General features: G+C 35.6%; 1 protein-coding gene across 3 annotated transcripts in view; it reads right to left on the bottom strand.

The window, feature by feature from the left end:
- The window catches only part of GABRB1 (gamma-aminobutyric acid type A receptor subunit beta1), a 362,570-nt gene that overhangs the window by 100,855 nt on the left and 245,234 nt on the right, over nucleotides 1–16,481 (bottom strand). For all 3 annotated transcript variants that reach the window (XM_072774949.1, XM_072774951.1, XM_072774950.1), the window contains one exon: nucleotides 4,585–4,667. In XM_072774949.1, the coding sequence (XP_072631050.1) occupies nucleotides 4,585–4,667 (83 nt within the window). The remainder of the gene's footprint in view (nucleotides 1–4,584; nucleotides 4,668–16,481) is intronic.

Here is a 16,481-nt window from a genome sequence, read left to right as displayed (position 1 = left end):
TTACATCTTGCAAAGATCACTCTGGCTGCTGGGAATAGAATGGTTTGGAGAGAGTCAGGAGTGAAAGCACGAAGACCAATAAAAAGGTGGCTATAATGATTCAGGTAAGAAGTAATGGTGGTTTGGTCACAGTAAGGCTGGCAGAGGCGGAACGGTTTGATAAATATCTTGTAAGTAGAATGGATGGTACTTGACAATAGACGGAATAGGAGAAATGTGTGGGAAATGTTAACCATTAATCCTAGATGAGATTAAGAGACTAGAAAGGAAGCTCATTTGGGAGAGAAAAATTGATAGTTAAGTTTTGAGCAAATTAAATATGTTTTTGAAACATCAGGAGATATGCCAAGAAGAGTGCTATGTATCAGTCTGGGGCTTCAAAGAGATCTGAGCTGGAGTTATAAATTTGGGGATTATTAAAATAAAGATGCTCTATAAAGAAAGGTCCTTTGTAATCTTTCTGAGAACACTGTCAGTGGAGGTAGGAGATGGGTAGGCAGGTTCTAAATTATAGGGATTAAGAAGAAGTTGAGATAATAGACAAGAGATATAGACCAATCTTTCAAGTAATTTGGAGAAAAAGAATGCAGAAAGATTAGGAAAAGCCTAAAGAGAGATGTGCGCATATAGTAGAGGTGTTCATGATGAGAAGAGTTATTGTCTAGTTTTCAGGCTGTGAAGAGAGTAGTAGACTGGGTGAAGCAGAGGCTCTAGGAGAGCAGGGTAGAGATGTGTGTGAACTTGAGAAAGTCAATTCCCAGAGGTAGGAAGAGTTGGAATCCTGAACACAGGGGTCAGGAATCCATTCAAGGAATAAAATACCTCTTCCTTTGAAATATAGGAGGCTAACTCAGCATGGTGAAGATATAAGGGAGTCTAGAAGAAGACTGATGAGACCACTGGGAGATTCCAGGCATCAAATGGTTTCTACCTTTTTGGGATATAGTGAGAGGTGACACTATCTGCTGATACTGAGAAGTTAAGATTAGGATCGAGATTGTCCTCAATTGTTGCTGCAGGGAATGGGAAAAGGCACCTGAATCCTCCATGACTGTATCCCAAGTGCTTTCGTTTTTGTTGTTGCTGTTGTTTTTAAAGACTTTATTTATTTATTTGAAAGAATGAGCGAGTGAGTGAGTGAGCAAGAGAGAACAAGCTGGAGGAGGGGCAGAGGAGAAGCAGACTCCTGGCTGCTCAGTGAGCCTGATAGAGCACTCCATCTCATCCCAGGACCCTGGGATCATGACCTGAGCCAAAGGCAAATGCTTAACCAAATGAGCCCCTCAGGCGCTCCCCAGGCACCCCCCAGGCCCTTTCTACATCTCTATGAAGCTTGCGGCTATCAAGCCTTCACATGATAGCTTTACTGATTTCAAATTCCAAATCCTCTTAATACTAAATTCCTTGATTGAATTTTCTATGTGCCATTAACTCATTTTATAGCATCCCAGGGCCAAGAAGCTATTAATGTGCTCCAAGTTCAAGTAAAATTTCAATTTTACAAGGCTTTATGGCTTTTCCAATTTTACTTGACGAGATAACATTAAAGTAAAGCAAAACATCTTTAATTTGTCTCAAAGGATCTAACCAAGGAAAACATCTCCCCATCCTTGGGATGGTGATAGAAGAGAACATAAGCTAGTAAATTTTGTAGGGTAGGTAAAGTTTCCACTCTATTGGCCACAAAAGTGTGATTGGTGCAGTTCTTACATTGGCGGAATGTCTACTTTATCATTCTTATGTCCCAACTAATACTAGAGCTTCTCATTTGTGATCGCTTTAAAGTTCAGTTACAGTCTTCATAAACTCAGTTCAGAGAGAGGTGCTTCAGCAAATAATGCAACACAGGTCTCTTCATGAAGAGTTAAAAAATAGATGACTGACAGATTATTTATTGCTACTTAGCAACATATCAATTATGTACATAGGTAAGAACAAGCAGAGCTCAAACTCTGTATTACTGCCATACGTTACTTAGTTACTTGGAAGTTATTACTCTTAAGATTTAAAATCTCTTTGCAGTGGCTAATTAAAAAGGAATACACTTTAAGTAAAATATTAAGCTAAGCAGTGTCATCACTTGAGGCTTTTAAAAAAATTTTAGGTTAACATCAATGGAATCAAGGACTACTTGCTTTCCTTCATCCACAAACTATCCTCTCCCTCCATAGTTGCAATCATTTGACCTTTGACTGACAAGCAAAATTCTGCTTCAGCTTCTGAGATCTATTCTAACTTTTATCAGGGATAATTTCAGGAAATACAAACCACTCTTTGGTTGATTCAACAACCTCAACCTCGCTGAAAGTGGTTCCAATTGGTGTTACACTTCTAATCATTGATGTTCTGCTTCCTTGCTCACCTACGGAGTGCAGGATTCTGTGATGGAAAGTATATTGTTTGGGTTTGAATTCCCACTTTACCACTATCCTTGTCCTGTGGTCCTGGGTAAGTTATTTTACTTCTCTGATCCTCAGGTACATACTCTCTCAAGTGTTGTTAGAAACACTTATGTTACAGAGGTGTTATATTAATGTCTAGCTTTTGTTTGGCAAGTAGAAGACAGTTCCATTTCTTCCTCCCCTTCTCCCAGGTTCCTGCCTTCATAGGCTCTACATAGCATAAATTCTCCATGCCTGAGTTTTTGCTTTACGTTATGTAAATATCTTTAGGGACTAGATTTCTGTGAACTGCTATCAGATCTCTTTGATGATGGTCACCACCTGCCTGCATTCCTACATATTACTGATTTTAGGGTCCTAATTACTATGCCTTATCCATCTGTCCAGACAACTTATTCCATCTAACTCAGTTGTCTCAATGATTATGATATGCTTGGGTCACCCCACCTATTGCCTGACATCATATTTTATGATAACTTTGGACTATCAGGTTGCTTGGGCTTCCCCCATCTCTGCCCCACAAAAGTTGTTTTTGATTTCTGCCTCATTTGCAGTTGTTGTTTGGGTCTTTATATGATACAATAAATGGACTTAAAAGTCAACTCTTTTCTAAGCACAAACCAAGAAACTCCCCCTCTTTAATAAAAATATAAGCCTATGAAAACAGAAAAACTTGATATGGATTATAAAATAAGATATACATTTTGTGAGAAAATGCCGTTAATTTTAGGACTTGAATTTACAACACAGAAACAATTCAAGTACTTGTCAAAATTCATTACTTCTTTAAGTGAATGGTATAAACCAGAAAATCTTGGAATTTCAAGAGGTTGTCAGATCCTAATGCTGACTGGCACAGAAGTGAAGGTAACAATCAGTAGAATCAATGGAAGAGAGGTCAACCTGTATAAATGAGTAATTAATGCATCCTTCTCTTTCCATGTCAGTTCTAAAAGCCGAAGTTCAGTCTTATTTATTAAACGTCATTAGCCATTAATAAATAGTTGGGTTTACATTGCATTTCTGTGATTTGAATTGGTTGTCACTGGCATTTAAACCAAAAGTCACCATCAATACTTTCTTGTATTAGGATCTTTCAGCCAATTTATTTATACGACATATTTTTAAATTAGAATATTAATTAAAGAATAGCTCATGAATGATCTTGTTCATTCCAAGTTCTAGTAGGAGTAGATCAATGTGTATGACTAAATATACAGCTTTATCTACATAAACATCTCTATTTCCATGACTATATGTAGTAAAACTAGAAAATTAATGTAATTGCTTAATAATCATTTACCTGTGAATACATTTATTCTTTAATTATACTATAGGGTCACCTGAAATTTTCCTTTGCCATTTGAAGTTTTTAGATCTAGAACTATTTCAGATTATCTAAATAAATATCTAGGTATTTCTCACATTACAGTAAGCAGTATTATAATGCTCTGAATTGCCTACTGGCACTCTTCTGTGCCCCCTGAAAACCAGGAAATTGCCTAGACCTGGTGTTCACAATAAACGGGCTCAACTACCTGCATGTTGATGCCGGAGAAACAATTATAGTCAATCAGATTAAATATTAATGACTCAAATATTTTAATTGTTAAGAAAGCAATCAATGAAAAACAACCCAAGAAGGCAAACAAAAATCAGTCACTAGATTTGAAAAACATCAACTCTTTGGCCCAAAGCACAAGCCTCATGAATACCATTTATCATTCTGTTCTTCCCATGAAGAAAGACAAATGTGCACAAGATTCTAAAATAGTTGTTTTCTAGAAGACAGCAATTTACAGTCATTCAGGTGCACATTCTATAGAACCAAAAACAATCTCACAAGGTCTTTTCATATTAAAATGTTTTTCCTTTCTTATTAATGCAACTGGGTATTAGAAAGCCTTGGGGGGAAACTCCATTCTAAAGAGAAAGCATGAGTTCATAAATTGTCCAGCTAAAATAAGTGAGTTTTTCTCTAATCGTTTAAAAATATAACTGCATAGAAATGACCCTTGAGCACCAATATGAGAGAAAATGTCACTGGACTGTGAATCTCTTGAAAAGCTGGCAAGGTGGTATAGCTAAAAGTATCCCCAGTACCAATCACTCTGCGCAGGGTTGAATTTAATGGAGTCAAGCAAACATCCCTCTTTCTCATTCCCCTGCCCAAGTAACTCACAACTTTCAATCTCCAGAGTGCAGTTCTGTTCATCCAGAGGATATCTACGTAGATCCATCATACATGCAGCTGTGGTTGTGATCCTGTCAGGATGAGAGGGGGAAAAGACAGCTTCGTAAGGATCACGACTTTCATTTCCAGGCTTCCCAGGCCCAAACCATGTTTTACCGGTTGGCATCAAAATTTTGTGATTAAAGTTTTTGAAGGTGAGCAGATTAAGTTAAAGTGTTCCTTTGCTACTCACTAGGTGTGTGAGCTTGGTCTAGTTTATTTATCTCTATAAACCTATGTCTCCTCATCAATCAAAACAGCTACTGAAAAGGATGGCTATGAGGAGTAAAGGTGAGAATGTGTCCAAAACTAGCCTGGCGTCCTCTACTTGGTGTTCCACAAAGATGGTTGTGTTACAGCTGTTACCATCCCCATGGTCCTTATATTTACTAGCATCTAGCAATGTCTGTGACAATATCTACAGCGAGTCTGGCCTTATATGTAGGAGAAAGAAGGTCAACACAATGCATTAAAACTACCTCCCTCTCCTGCTATAACCTAATAATACAAAAATAATACAAAAATGACAAGAACAATAAAACCCCTCCTCTATGACATTTGGGGCTTCATATTCCCCACTATTAGAGAGATTTCTCAGATTCATCTCTGAGACCCTCATCTACCTAAGTCAGCAGGTAGGATATAACCAGTAGAGAAACATGATCCTAGGATTGGTATTCACACCATATTTGCCAGCTTCTGCTCTCCACTGAGGTTATTAATTTATGCAAATCCCAGGACCTTGACTCTAGATATCCTACTGGGGTTTCCATTATACCTCCATTTTCTCTTGCGTGTACAAGTTTCTTAGAATGTGGAGTCTGAGAGTAACTTAAATTCCCATGGCTAGTCCATGCTTACAGACATTTGGTATCATTTTGGAATTGACAAACAAAATACTTCTTTAAAAAAAATTTACATGATCCTTCTCCACGAAGTAATTAATGTGTAATCATAATGTAAAGAAGTCAAAAGATTCAAATTTAGCAATGTTTCCTTTCTACCTTAATCACCAAGAGCTACAACACTGGACCTTTTCCATAAATATTCTATGCAAAAGGACACAGATATGTCTTCTTAGGGGGAAACTTCTTAAGATAGCAACCTATCATGTCTCCTGTTCTGAACCTTGCTTGTTTTCATTAACAATGCATTTTGGATTCGATTCTCTCTGTCAGTGAATAATAAGCTGTCTTAAAAAAATTTACTACAGCAGGCTCAGCTGTATGGAAATATCGTAACTTATTTTTCCAATCATACTTCAGTGGGCATTTACACTATTTCCTATTTCTTTTTTACTTTTACAGAAGAAGATGCTCTGAATATACCGATATACTCTATTATGTCTATATATTACTATATCTGTTGCTATTTTCAGAAAGGTAATTGTTAGAAAAAATGGTATGTACACTTAGTATTTTGTCACTTTACCCTTTATGGAGGTTGGGCCAGTTTACACTCCTGTCAGAAATGTATTTAAATTTGACAAAGTATTTCTCAAATCTATGTTTTTTTTTGTGGCTACTAAGATGACTTATTGTTTTGGTCCTTTGTGTTAAGCTAATGGTCACATTCCCTTAAAAACATTATTAGGAAAAACACTCACTGTTTCTAATTTCTCGCTGGCTTTCCTTACAAAAATTGAAAGTTTAGGGGCACTTGGGTGGCTCAGTTGGTTGAGTGGCTTTCTATTGATTTCAGCTCAGGTCATGATCTTGGAGGTTCTGTGCTCAGCAGGGAATTTGATGGAGTTTCTCCCTCCCTCTCCCTCTGCCCTTCCCTGCACTTGCACACACATTCTTTCTTTCCCATAAATAAATAGATCTTCAAACCAAAATAAAAAAAAAAAAAGAGAAAGTTTACCAAGGTTAATATTTGTACATTCCCTTTGAAGCCTTTCTTAGGATGTTGGTCAACTTAATTAGATTTACTTGAGCATTAGAAAAGAGCAAAAGGAGTTTTAAAATTCAATTTAAAAATTTCTGCAAAGTATTTTTCAAAAAAAGAAGACTAATTATATTCTAGAATTTAGCACATTAAAGTATTTTACTAGATTCCTTATTGCTTCCTGCTCCCATTATCATATGAATTGATTTTTCCCTTCATAATATATCATGAATATTTTTGTTGTCTGAAAATACAATTCCACATTATTTTTATGACCTGCATAGCATCTCAAACACCCTCGATAACACAACACAATGAATATTTAAAATGCTTTAAAAATCACCTATCTGCTTTACTATATTCCTTGCTTATGAATTAAAAATGTGAACAATCTCTAGAAATTAGTAGTGGGGCCAGCCCTATGATCCAATGACTTAGCCAGTAATTCTCAACCAGGGATAATTTTTCCCCACAGGGGACATTTGGCAATATCTGGAGACATATATTTGATCATCAGACTGAGAGCGGAGGCTTGGTACTGGCAACCAGTTCGTAGAGGCCAGGGATGCTGCTAAACTCCCTATAATGTCCAGAATAGCACCTAACAATAAAGAATTATCTATTCCAAAGTGTCAGTAGTGCCAAAGTTGAGTAACTCTGCTACAATGGTGGTTTTCAAATATTTTTCCTCTGAGAATAATTTTAATAAAGTGAAATCTTCTAGAGAACCTCAATATATAAAATACAAACAAAATGAAAGCCATATTTTGTTAATATAAAATTACCTTATAAATTCAAATGTTGACATCTATTTTAATGAGCACAGAAATTTGAAAGCAAGGATTACATTGAGAATTATGGTCTTAAATTTCAGCACCAATTTTTTTGTGCTGTATTTTATTTTTATAGTATCAAAAAATCCTAATAAAGAAGGAAACACTTCTAAAATCTTACATGACTGGCCATGGGCTACCTTGAATTGTCAGGGGATAACTCCCAGGTGATGAAGGAACCTCCTCTGTAGTCAATCACATCTTGCAAATGGTTCAGACACATCCGTAGGTGATGACTCTACTAGGTATTTAATCTTGGATTAAAGGGAAGCTTTACTTGTTACTTCATGCTCTGAATAAATTAATCTGGTAGCAAAAGTTAATGCTATGATGGTCTTGAATGCATTAAAATGTGGCATAGGATGCATTAGAGTGTGCATGCTTCTTATTACAGCTTAAAATAATTACAATATTTAAAAATCAAATATTTGTGGAACTACTGAAGAGCTTTAGGGATACTTAAGAGCATCACTTGAGCCCTATTGGTCAGCATATCTCACTTAATTGACCTCATTTTCAGACATGTGTCATCAAGTAAGTGAAACACATCATGTCAGAATAAGGACATACATTGAAATCTTTTGTTGTTGAACCACAGATTCACATGTTGTGAGGCTCTGGAATTTTTACAAGGCAATCTGGAAAGCCAATAAAGCATTGTCTATAAATGAATAACAAATGTTTCATGGGTATGGGTCCTAGAGTTGTGAGTGATAAAAAACCCCCACAACTTTTGTAAAGCATAACTGAATTTACTAAATTTGCTATTTGTTATGATCAATCCATTTAGCAATCAATAGATATAACATCTAATGGATAATCACCTTGGGAAACTATACATCACACCAGAGGCTTGCCCATGGTCTGATGATTTGTCAACTCCTATCACCTGGACGAGTTTACTTCTGCCTCAAGTCCCATTATAAAACCAATGAAAGTTAAATAATCTCAGCACGAGATCATTATAACTCAAAAACGGAAAGAATCAAGGCAGCTTTAGGAACTTGAGCTGTGAAAAGCGCCTGACTTGCTCTGAAGAATACTGACATTAGTGAAATAACTTCCTTTTTGAGCTCTATCTGTTCCAAATTTCAAATTGTCAAGAATATTTCATTGGCTCAACTTGGATTAGGTGCCAACTTTTCCAAAATTATTTAGCAAAGAGCTGGAAGGAAAGTTGCACTCATATAAATATTGTCACCAGGGACCCACAGGGGTCTCCTATCTCAAGAAAGGAGGAATCATTGATGCTTTACTAGAGACTTCTACACACATAGGAATTCATAAATTCATGTTGTGGCCTATAGAAATGTATGCAATTGAGTATCAGTCTCTGCTAACTTAAGGGTTTGGCATTTCTAGATTTTGAAATACTTATGGCTAAGTGAGTAAAGTATCTTGAGCAATTTGTGAGAAAAAAATTGCTGAGCAAGAATTCCCAGGGTCATCAATAAAAAGAGATGTATGTCCCAGAGCAAAGTTCCATTCAGCTCTTCTGTCTTCTGGGTGAGAAGCAACAATGAACACCTCTAAGAATGACTGCTCCCCATGTTTCCATTTGTTCTCTTTGCCAAATGTAATTGCTCAGTAGTGGTTAGTCACCTCCATAATTGATTAACACGTCCATATGGAAATGTGCTCACACTGTGGCTGAAGCAGGCGGATATATTCTAAATCTTCCACAGAATCAAAGGTGCCAAAGATTGCAAAACTGAATGAGTTGAGAGCTTCAAGACTGAAGTGTTTTTTGAATCTTGTTTTTAACTTTCACACCCAAGTCATTCATTCTGAGGGTGTGAAAACATTATTATTGGTTGATAGCAATGAAAGTACAATAGAGTAGAACCAGCTAAAAGTAAAAGCATTAACTGACTGCTTTTCTGAACCCAGACTTTCCAGAAGTAGAGGCTCATGACAGCATAACATTCATCTGTCTTCTTTCAAAGACTTTTCAAATGGCTTACATTATAATCCAATTTATTGACATTTTGAGGGTTAGGTCAGAACACTGTAACAGGCCATTAGCTAGAAACTATGGTCCCATGAGACTTTGGAATGACTGGGAATCATGTTGCTGTAGTATTCATTTCTTAAGGTGTATGATGCATGGCTACTGACCTTAATTAAGTCACTGTAATTGCAAATCATGTATATTTGATGTTTAAGGGCAGTATGACTCTCATTGCTGACAAAATACAATCCAGGAAGTCCTGGCCTATAAATAGATTAAAATCCAGACTCTCCCCCCACCCCACAAGTACACACATATACATATGAGGAGAGCACTTTTGCAAGTAACAATGAAAACTCAAAACAATAAACAAATTATGTACATATGTTTGAGATTTTTCTATGAGCTCTAATTCTGTAGGCACAAACTCTCTGCAGAGCAAAGTTATACTATTTAATAGAATATATTTTTCTTTTTTTAATTAAAATTTAATTAATTAACATATAGTGTACTATTAGTTTCAGAGGTAGAGGTCAGTGATTCATTAGTTTTATATGATATCCTGTGCTCATTAACCCATCCTCCTTACTGTCCATCACCCAGTTACCATTTTCCCAACCCTCTCCCCTCCAGCAACCCTGTTTGTTTCCTATGATTAAGAGTCTCTTATGGTTTATCATCTCTGATTTTATCTTGTTTTATTTTTCCCTCCCGTCCCCTATAATCCTCTGTTTTGTTTCTTAAATCCAACATATGAGTGAGATGATACAATTGTTTGATAGGTAAGCCATCTTTTCCATTTTTCTAGAAATGCAATTATCTTACATCAGAGAAATATTTATCTTATCAAGAAAGCATGAAAAAAACAGTCAGAAGGAATAGAGTTCAATCCTACACTTATTTCATCGGTGGCAATTTGGACAAAAGATGCCTTAACCTGTGTTTGTGATGTTCCAAGAACAGAGGTGTTATGGAAGTGGATGCAGTATGGAACAGGGAAAGGGAAGAGAGTTATTATATGCATATACACGCTCACACAATAACTCTAGCTATTATTATTTTTAAACTATATGCTTATAAATAAATAAAAACATGTAGGATTACTGATACAAATACACTGTAAGCTTAATGCATGGCTGTAATAAAACATCTGGGAAATACAGAAAATTATAGTTCAGAGAATACAAATGACCCATAATCTCATTACCATAATCTCATTAATTTCCTTTCTTCTAAGTATATTGTTTAGCAAAGTGAAATTGCACTGCATTCAACAATTTCATTTGTTGCTTTTTGGCTAACCTTGAAGGTAAGAATTTTCGTAAGTTATCAATAGTCTCCATGAGCACATTTTGAATGGATATTCAATATTCTGTTATATAGATATCTTGGATGACAAGATATGGATGACATCATTAGTTACTCTTTGGTTATGCTTTAAAAAAAACCACACTGAATAAACAGCATTCTCATGGGTACTCTCATGTTTTTATTTTTTATTTTTTGCTTCCAAGTTTCTACTTTCTCTTCTTCCTCTGTTTTGTACTCTTATGCTGAATGTTAATGACACTCTTCTCAGCGCAATCCCAAGCAGTTGTTTTCAGGTAATTAGCTACATACCAAATGTTGTGTAAATGGGCTCATTTTTATTCATTTCTGTCGGGCTAGGGTGATTCATGAGCCACTTTGTGAATATGAAAAGCTGTTTATAAATCAGAGAGTCCTGGGGCAGGAGAGCAAAAAAAAAAAAGTAATAATAGGGCGAGAGTAATTAATAGACCTTTGTCAAGGGTTCTGTGCCAACTTCAGTCATCTTTTTTTACCTTAGATGTCTGGCTGAGTTTAAAACACACTACTTTTCCCAAATATATCACCATATTCGTATAGTTGTGAAGTATAAGAACATCCTTTAAATATCTATCACGTTTAATATTTCCTAATAACAATTAGCTGAGATCTGCGTTAAGGGGTGAAAAAAAATATGGCTACCTCTCCCAAATCAGAACATTTTTGTTCTCATTATTTTGATCATCAGGAATTTCTGTGGTGGACTATGAAGAGTTAAAATGATAACTAATCCTTAAACAATGAGAAGTCAGTCAGATGTTTACCTTGAATGGAATGCTATAACTTGTTAATGAGTGCAGGCTAGTTAAACAAGGAGTCAGACAAAATTAGGAGGTAAAGCAAAGTTGTGGATCTTTCACAATTTTAATTTCTTTCTTGGTATATGTTAATGAAAATGTATATTTTTGTTTGTTTCAAGTTTTTATTTAAATTCTAGTTAGTTAAGATATAGGGTAATACTGGTTTCTGGAGTAGAATTTAGTGATTCATCACTTACGTATGACACCCAGTGCTCATCGCAAAAAATGTCCTCCTTAATACCCATCACCCATTTAGGCAATTCCCCTGCCCTCTTCCCCTCCAGGACCTTCAGTTTGTTCTCCATCATTGAGAATCTCTATGGTTGGGGGATCCCTGGGTGGCTCAGTGGTTTAGTGCCTGCCTTTGGCCCAGAGCGTGATCCTGGAGACCCAGGATCGAGTCCCACATCGGGATCCCTTCAGGGAGCCTGCTTCTCCCTCTGCCTGTGTCTCTGCCTCTCTCTCACTCTGTGTCTCTCATAAATACATAAATAAAATCTTTTTTTTTTTTAAAAGGAGTCTCTATGGTTTTCTTTCCTCTTTTTTTCTCCCTTCTTCTATGTTAATCTGTTTTCTTAAATTCCACATGTAAGTGAAATCACATAGTATTTGTCTTTCTCTAACTTATTTCACTTAACATAATACATTCTAGCTCCATTCACATTGCAAATGCAAGATTTCATTCTTTTTGATGGCTGAGTAACATTCCTTTGTACATATATAACCTCTTCTTTATCCATTCATCAGTTGATGATTATTAATTTTTTTACTTGTTTGCAAATTGGCTCTGTTGCTTTGCCATACCATGATTTCTCCCAAAACAAAAAGCTCCCATGTTTACTAAAAGGTAATCAGAGTAATCTTGAAATGGTATTCCTGAAAGAGTAAAATTAGGTTTGGCAGTAATACAGCATTCAAAAACTGCAGGGTCTTAGGACAATGGCTTTATGTTTTGAAAAATACAAAACAAAGCAAAACTTAAAATGAATATAAATAAGGCAGGAGTATAAATTGTGCAAAGTTTCCAGCTCCCTATCTCAGATGAAAAGCAGGATTTGGGACATAATTCTTTTCCTTCTTAAATACATAATACTCTATAGTTCCATCCATGTCAAACAAACATAGAGAAAGAAAGTGGAGGAAAACCAAAAAACAGACTAAACTATAGAGACCATGCTGCCGGTTACCAGAGGGGAGGTAGGTAGAGGGATGAGTTAAACAGATGATGAGATTAAGGAGTGCACTTGTGATGAGCCCCAGGTGTTGTACCTAAGTACTGAATCATTAAATTCTATGCCTAAAACTAATATTACACTGTTTGTTAATGAACTATAATTTAAATAAAAACTTGAACAAAAGCTGAAGGGTGATTGTGTATTTATTCTAAAAGACAAAAATCAAAGGATTTTACATGGTTCCAAATTAATGATGAAGCATTCTAGATATTGCAATAATAAAATATAATAAATAAAAAAATACTATTTTTATCCCTGTGCTTTTAAATCATAAATTTCCAAAGTGGAGCTACAAAATAAAACAAGGTTTCTCTTCTATTAATTTTATTGTAAATACAATGTTAAAGAGGTAAATTCTGGAGAGTTCAATAGGAATTAGCCATTCTCCTTTTAGATGCCTATTCATTGTAGAAAAGGAGACAAAATAGAGATGTTTATCAAGGACTCTTTGTAACAGCAAAAATAGGTAAACACCCCAACTGCCCAGCAAAACAAAATGGATACACAACTCGGGTGTATAGGCTGTGGACTGACAGCAGTTAAAATGAATGAACTAGATCTACATGTATAAACATGGGTATACCTCACATATTGTTGTGTGAGGAAAAAAAAACCAGAAAGGATGTGTACAAAAAGCTATATCTACAATGGAATATTAGCCATCATAAAGAATGAAATCTTGCCATTTGCAATGACATGGATGGAACTAGAGGGTATTATGCTAAGCGAAGTAAGTCAGAGAAAGACAAATACCCTATGATTTCACTTATATGTGGAATTTAAGAAACAAAACAAATGAGCAAAGGGGAAAAAAGAGAGAGAGGCAAACCAAGAAACAGACTCTTAACTACAGAGAACAAACTGAAGGTCACCAGAGGGGGGCTGGTGGGAGAGATGGGTCAATAGAGATGGAGATTAGGGAGGAACTTACTGTGATGAGCACTGGGTGTGGCATGGACGTGCTGAATCACTGTATTGTACACGTGAAACTAGTATTACGGTGTATGTTGACTAACTGGAATTTAAATAAAAACTTAAAAAATAAAATAGACTTTTACAAGACCAAATTATATGCCTTAGGAAATCACATGTGTGTATGTGTGTAGTAAGATAAAAATGTATACGTCAAATTGATATGAGCAGTTTTGTCATAGTAATGTCTCAGCAAGGAAAGGCAGGGGAAGGAGAAGAGATAGGATGGGATGGAGATAGAGCTGTAGCAATCTCTCAAAGTTTTCTCACCCTTCTTCCATCTTTCCCTCTTTTCTGACTTCTTTCCTTCCTCTCCCTTCCCATCCCCTTCTTTGTCTATATATCTGAACAGATAAATCTTCAAATAACCCACTTATACTCTTATTTTAAACGTTGTTGTGAATTAGGTTTAAAAGGCCGCCTTAGTGTCCTTATCCTAGAATTACCATTAAAAAAGTTTCAAAGGAACACAAAGTTTATCTTTCCTTCACATTTTCTATACATAATTGGCAATTGGATGATGATTATAATCTTCTGAAATGAGTCTCTTCAGTTAGAGACCTATCAGCTTATACAAATTTCCTCACATATATATCATAAAAATATAACATATGTACCATATATATTTCCTCACATATTTCTCATCACAATTTGCAATTGTACATCTGTTTGTTTGATTACTTGTTTCTTGCGTGGCTGCTTCAATAGATGGTAAGTGCCACAAGGGAAATCACCTCTTAATGATTCATTTATTGGTGTCTAGCCCCGTGTCTGGTGCAGAATTGAGGTGTAAATTAACAGAATTAATATGTAACTTCAGGAAATACTGAAATCATTACTTCTCTAGAGAAGAGAGAAAAAGACCACAGTGCAGTCTTTATTAAAAGGCTATTTACCAATGTTGCTTGAAATACAGATTGAAAATAAAGATCCACTTCCCCAATATCAATTCAATTTCTTATTAAAAAATCATTCATTTGGGGGCATTTGTTAAGTAAACAGCCAGAGGCTATTGTCAGTTGGATAATTTCTAGGGCCATGAAGCTGCTTTGACATGTGCTTAAATTGAGCCCCGTGTCCTAGGATGTCTGTTAGGGTTTTTAGACGCCATGTGAGAGAAAGGTAGCCTGACGCTAGTATTTGCATTAAATAATCCAAATGTAAATGTAGGTTTGTGTACACCCTCTTTCTTTGCTACTGAGAGAACCTATACACTACAGGCTCAAGGTATAAAACGTCTGTTTCCTTTCCAGGAGCAAAATAGGGACTGTCATTACCAAATAGATGAATGGAAGGAGACCTCAGTGGTCAATCTGGGGCGGAATTCTCTCTCATGATTGCCAGTGGGCCAGGGGCTGGACCTTTCTGTGTGAAAAGCAAGAATTTACATGGCACAGGATTTTTGTTTTTAATCATTAAAACATTAAATTTACACCAGTATCATTAGAATACTAACTTCATAGGCAGTTCTATAGAAAAATGAAGGAACGTTTAGATAATCTAGAACTGAAGCATACATGGACAGAAAGGAAAAAATTTAAAAATACCTTGTAACAAGGAGTGATATGATGCTGTCCTTATATATGTAAATTGTGTATAAATAGCATGAGTGTAATTCTATCATCATCATTCTCCATTGAATATTAGCAATGCACATTTGCCTCTGTTTATATCCATTTGCATTAATTGATGGTTATACCTGAAGAAGGCTGTGATTAATTTCTTAAAGAACAAGTGCAACCAAATTACATAATTCACTGAAGGACTTTTTTAGAGCAGTCGTTCCTTTTTAAAAAAAAAAAAAGGAGTTTTAGTCCCTGGCAATTCAGAGTAAATAAATATATATTTCTTCTAGTATACCCTCTCTCACCACCACCTGTCAAATTGAAAAACAACAAAACAAAAATACTCTAAATATACTCTACTCAGAAAAGATATGTGAGCACTATATGGGCTTGTGAAGTTACAATATTTTCTCCTAAACAAGGGAAATTGTACATATAGCTTTACCTATGTTACATTAAACATAAAGTAATTTCTCTGACCATTAACCTTGAGAATAATAAAATTCATTATGATCATTTTCAGGTTTATGGAAACCTCAATGTTCCAGTGAGCGCTGGTAATTAATTACTCTGAACAAAAGACTGTTTTAGCATCTTGATCATTGAAATGAATAAACAAATGGTGCAGTCCTATAATCCAAAAACTGCATAAATTAGAACTACGTTTTAGTAGAGACCATTAGCCTGTTAACTAAATTCAAAACGCTGTGCCCAATAAATCTTATTTTTTATTTATTTATTTATTTTTTAGTAAGCTCTATGCCCAATGTCAGGCTCAGATTCATGACCCTGAGACCAAGAATCCCATGCTCTAGTTACTGAACCAGTCAGGTGCCCCACTAATAAAACTTATTCTTAAACTTTAATTATTTATTAAAAAATATTGAGCAGTAAGCATATAGAACCTAATTTTGAATATTTCTTACACATCATCATTTGAGTTTAAATAACACGATGCCTCAGAGTAAAGGAGCCTTGAGTTTTATATATTTTAAAATATTTGAATTTAGCTTATTAGTTTAGTAATTATTAATCTTGTACTAATACTTATCAGTAATATTACAGTAAACGGTACATTTGAAAACATTCAGGACTTATAATGTTACTTAAATAAAAGATATTACTGATGGAAATATCAATAACATCTCCTTCTTAAGAATCATGACTCAGGGACGCCTGGGTGGCTCAGCGGTTGAGCATCTGCCTTCAGCTCAGGGCATAATCCCCTTTTGGGGATCAAGTCCCACATTGGGCTC

Source organism: Canis lupus, chromosome 14 (genome assembly GCF_048164855.1).
Source record: "Canis lupus baileyi chromosome 14, mCanLup2.hap1, whole genome shotgun sequence".
Classification (NCBI taxonomy): domain Eukaryota; kingdom Metazoa; phylum Chordata; class Mammalia; order Carnivora; family Canidae; genus Canis; species Canis lupus.
The sequence above is the reverse complement of the archived record's forward strand: the minus strand, read 5'-3'. Positions and strand labels throughout refer to the sequence as shown.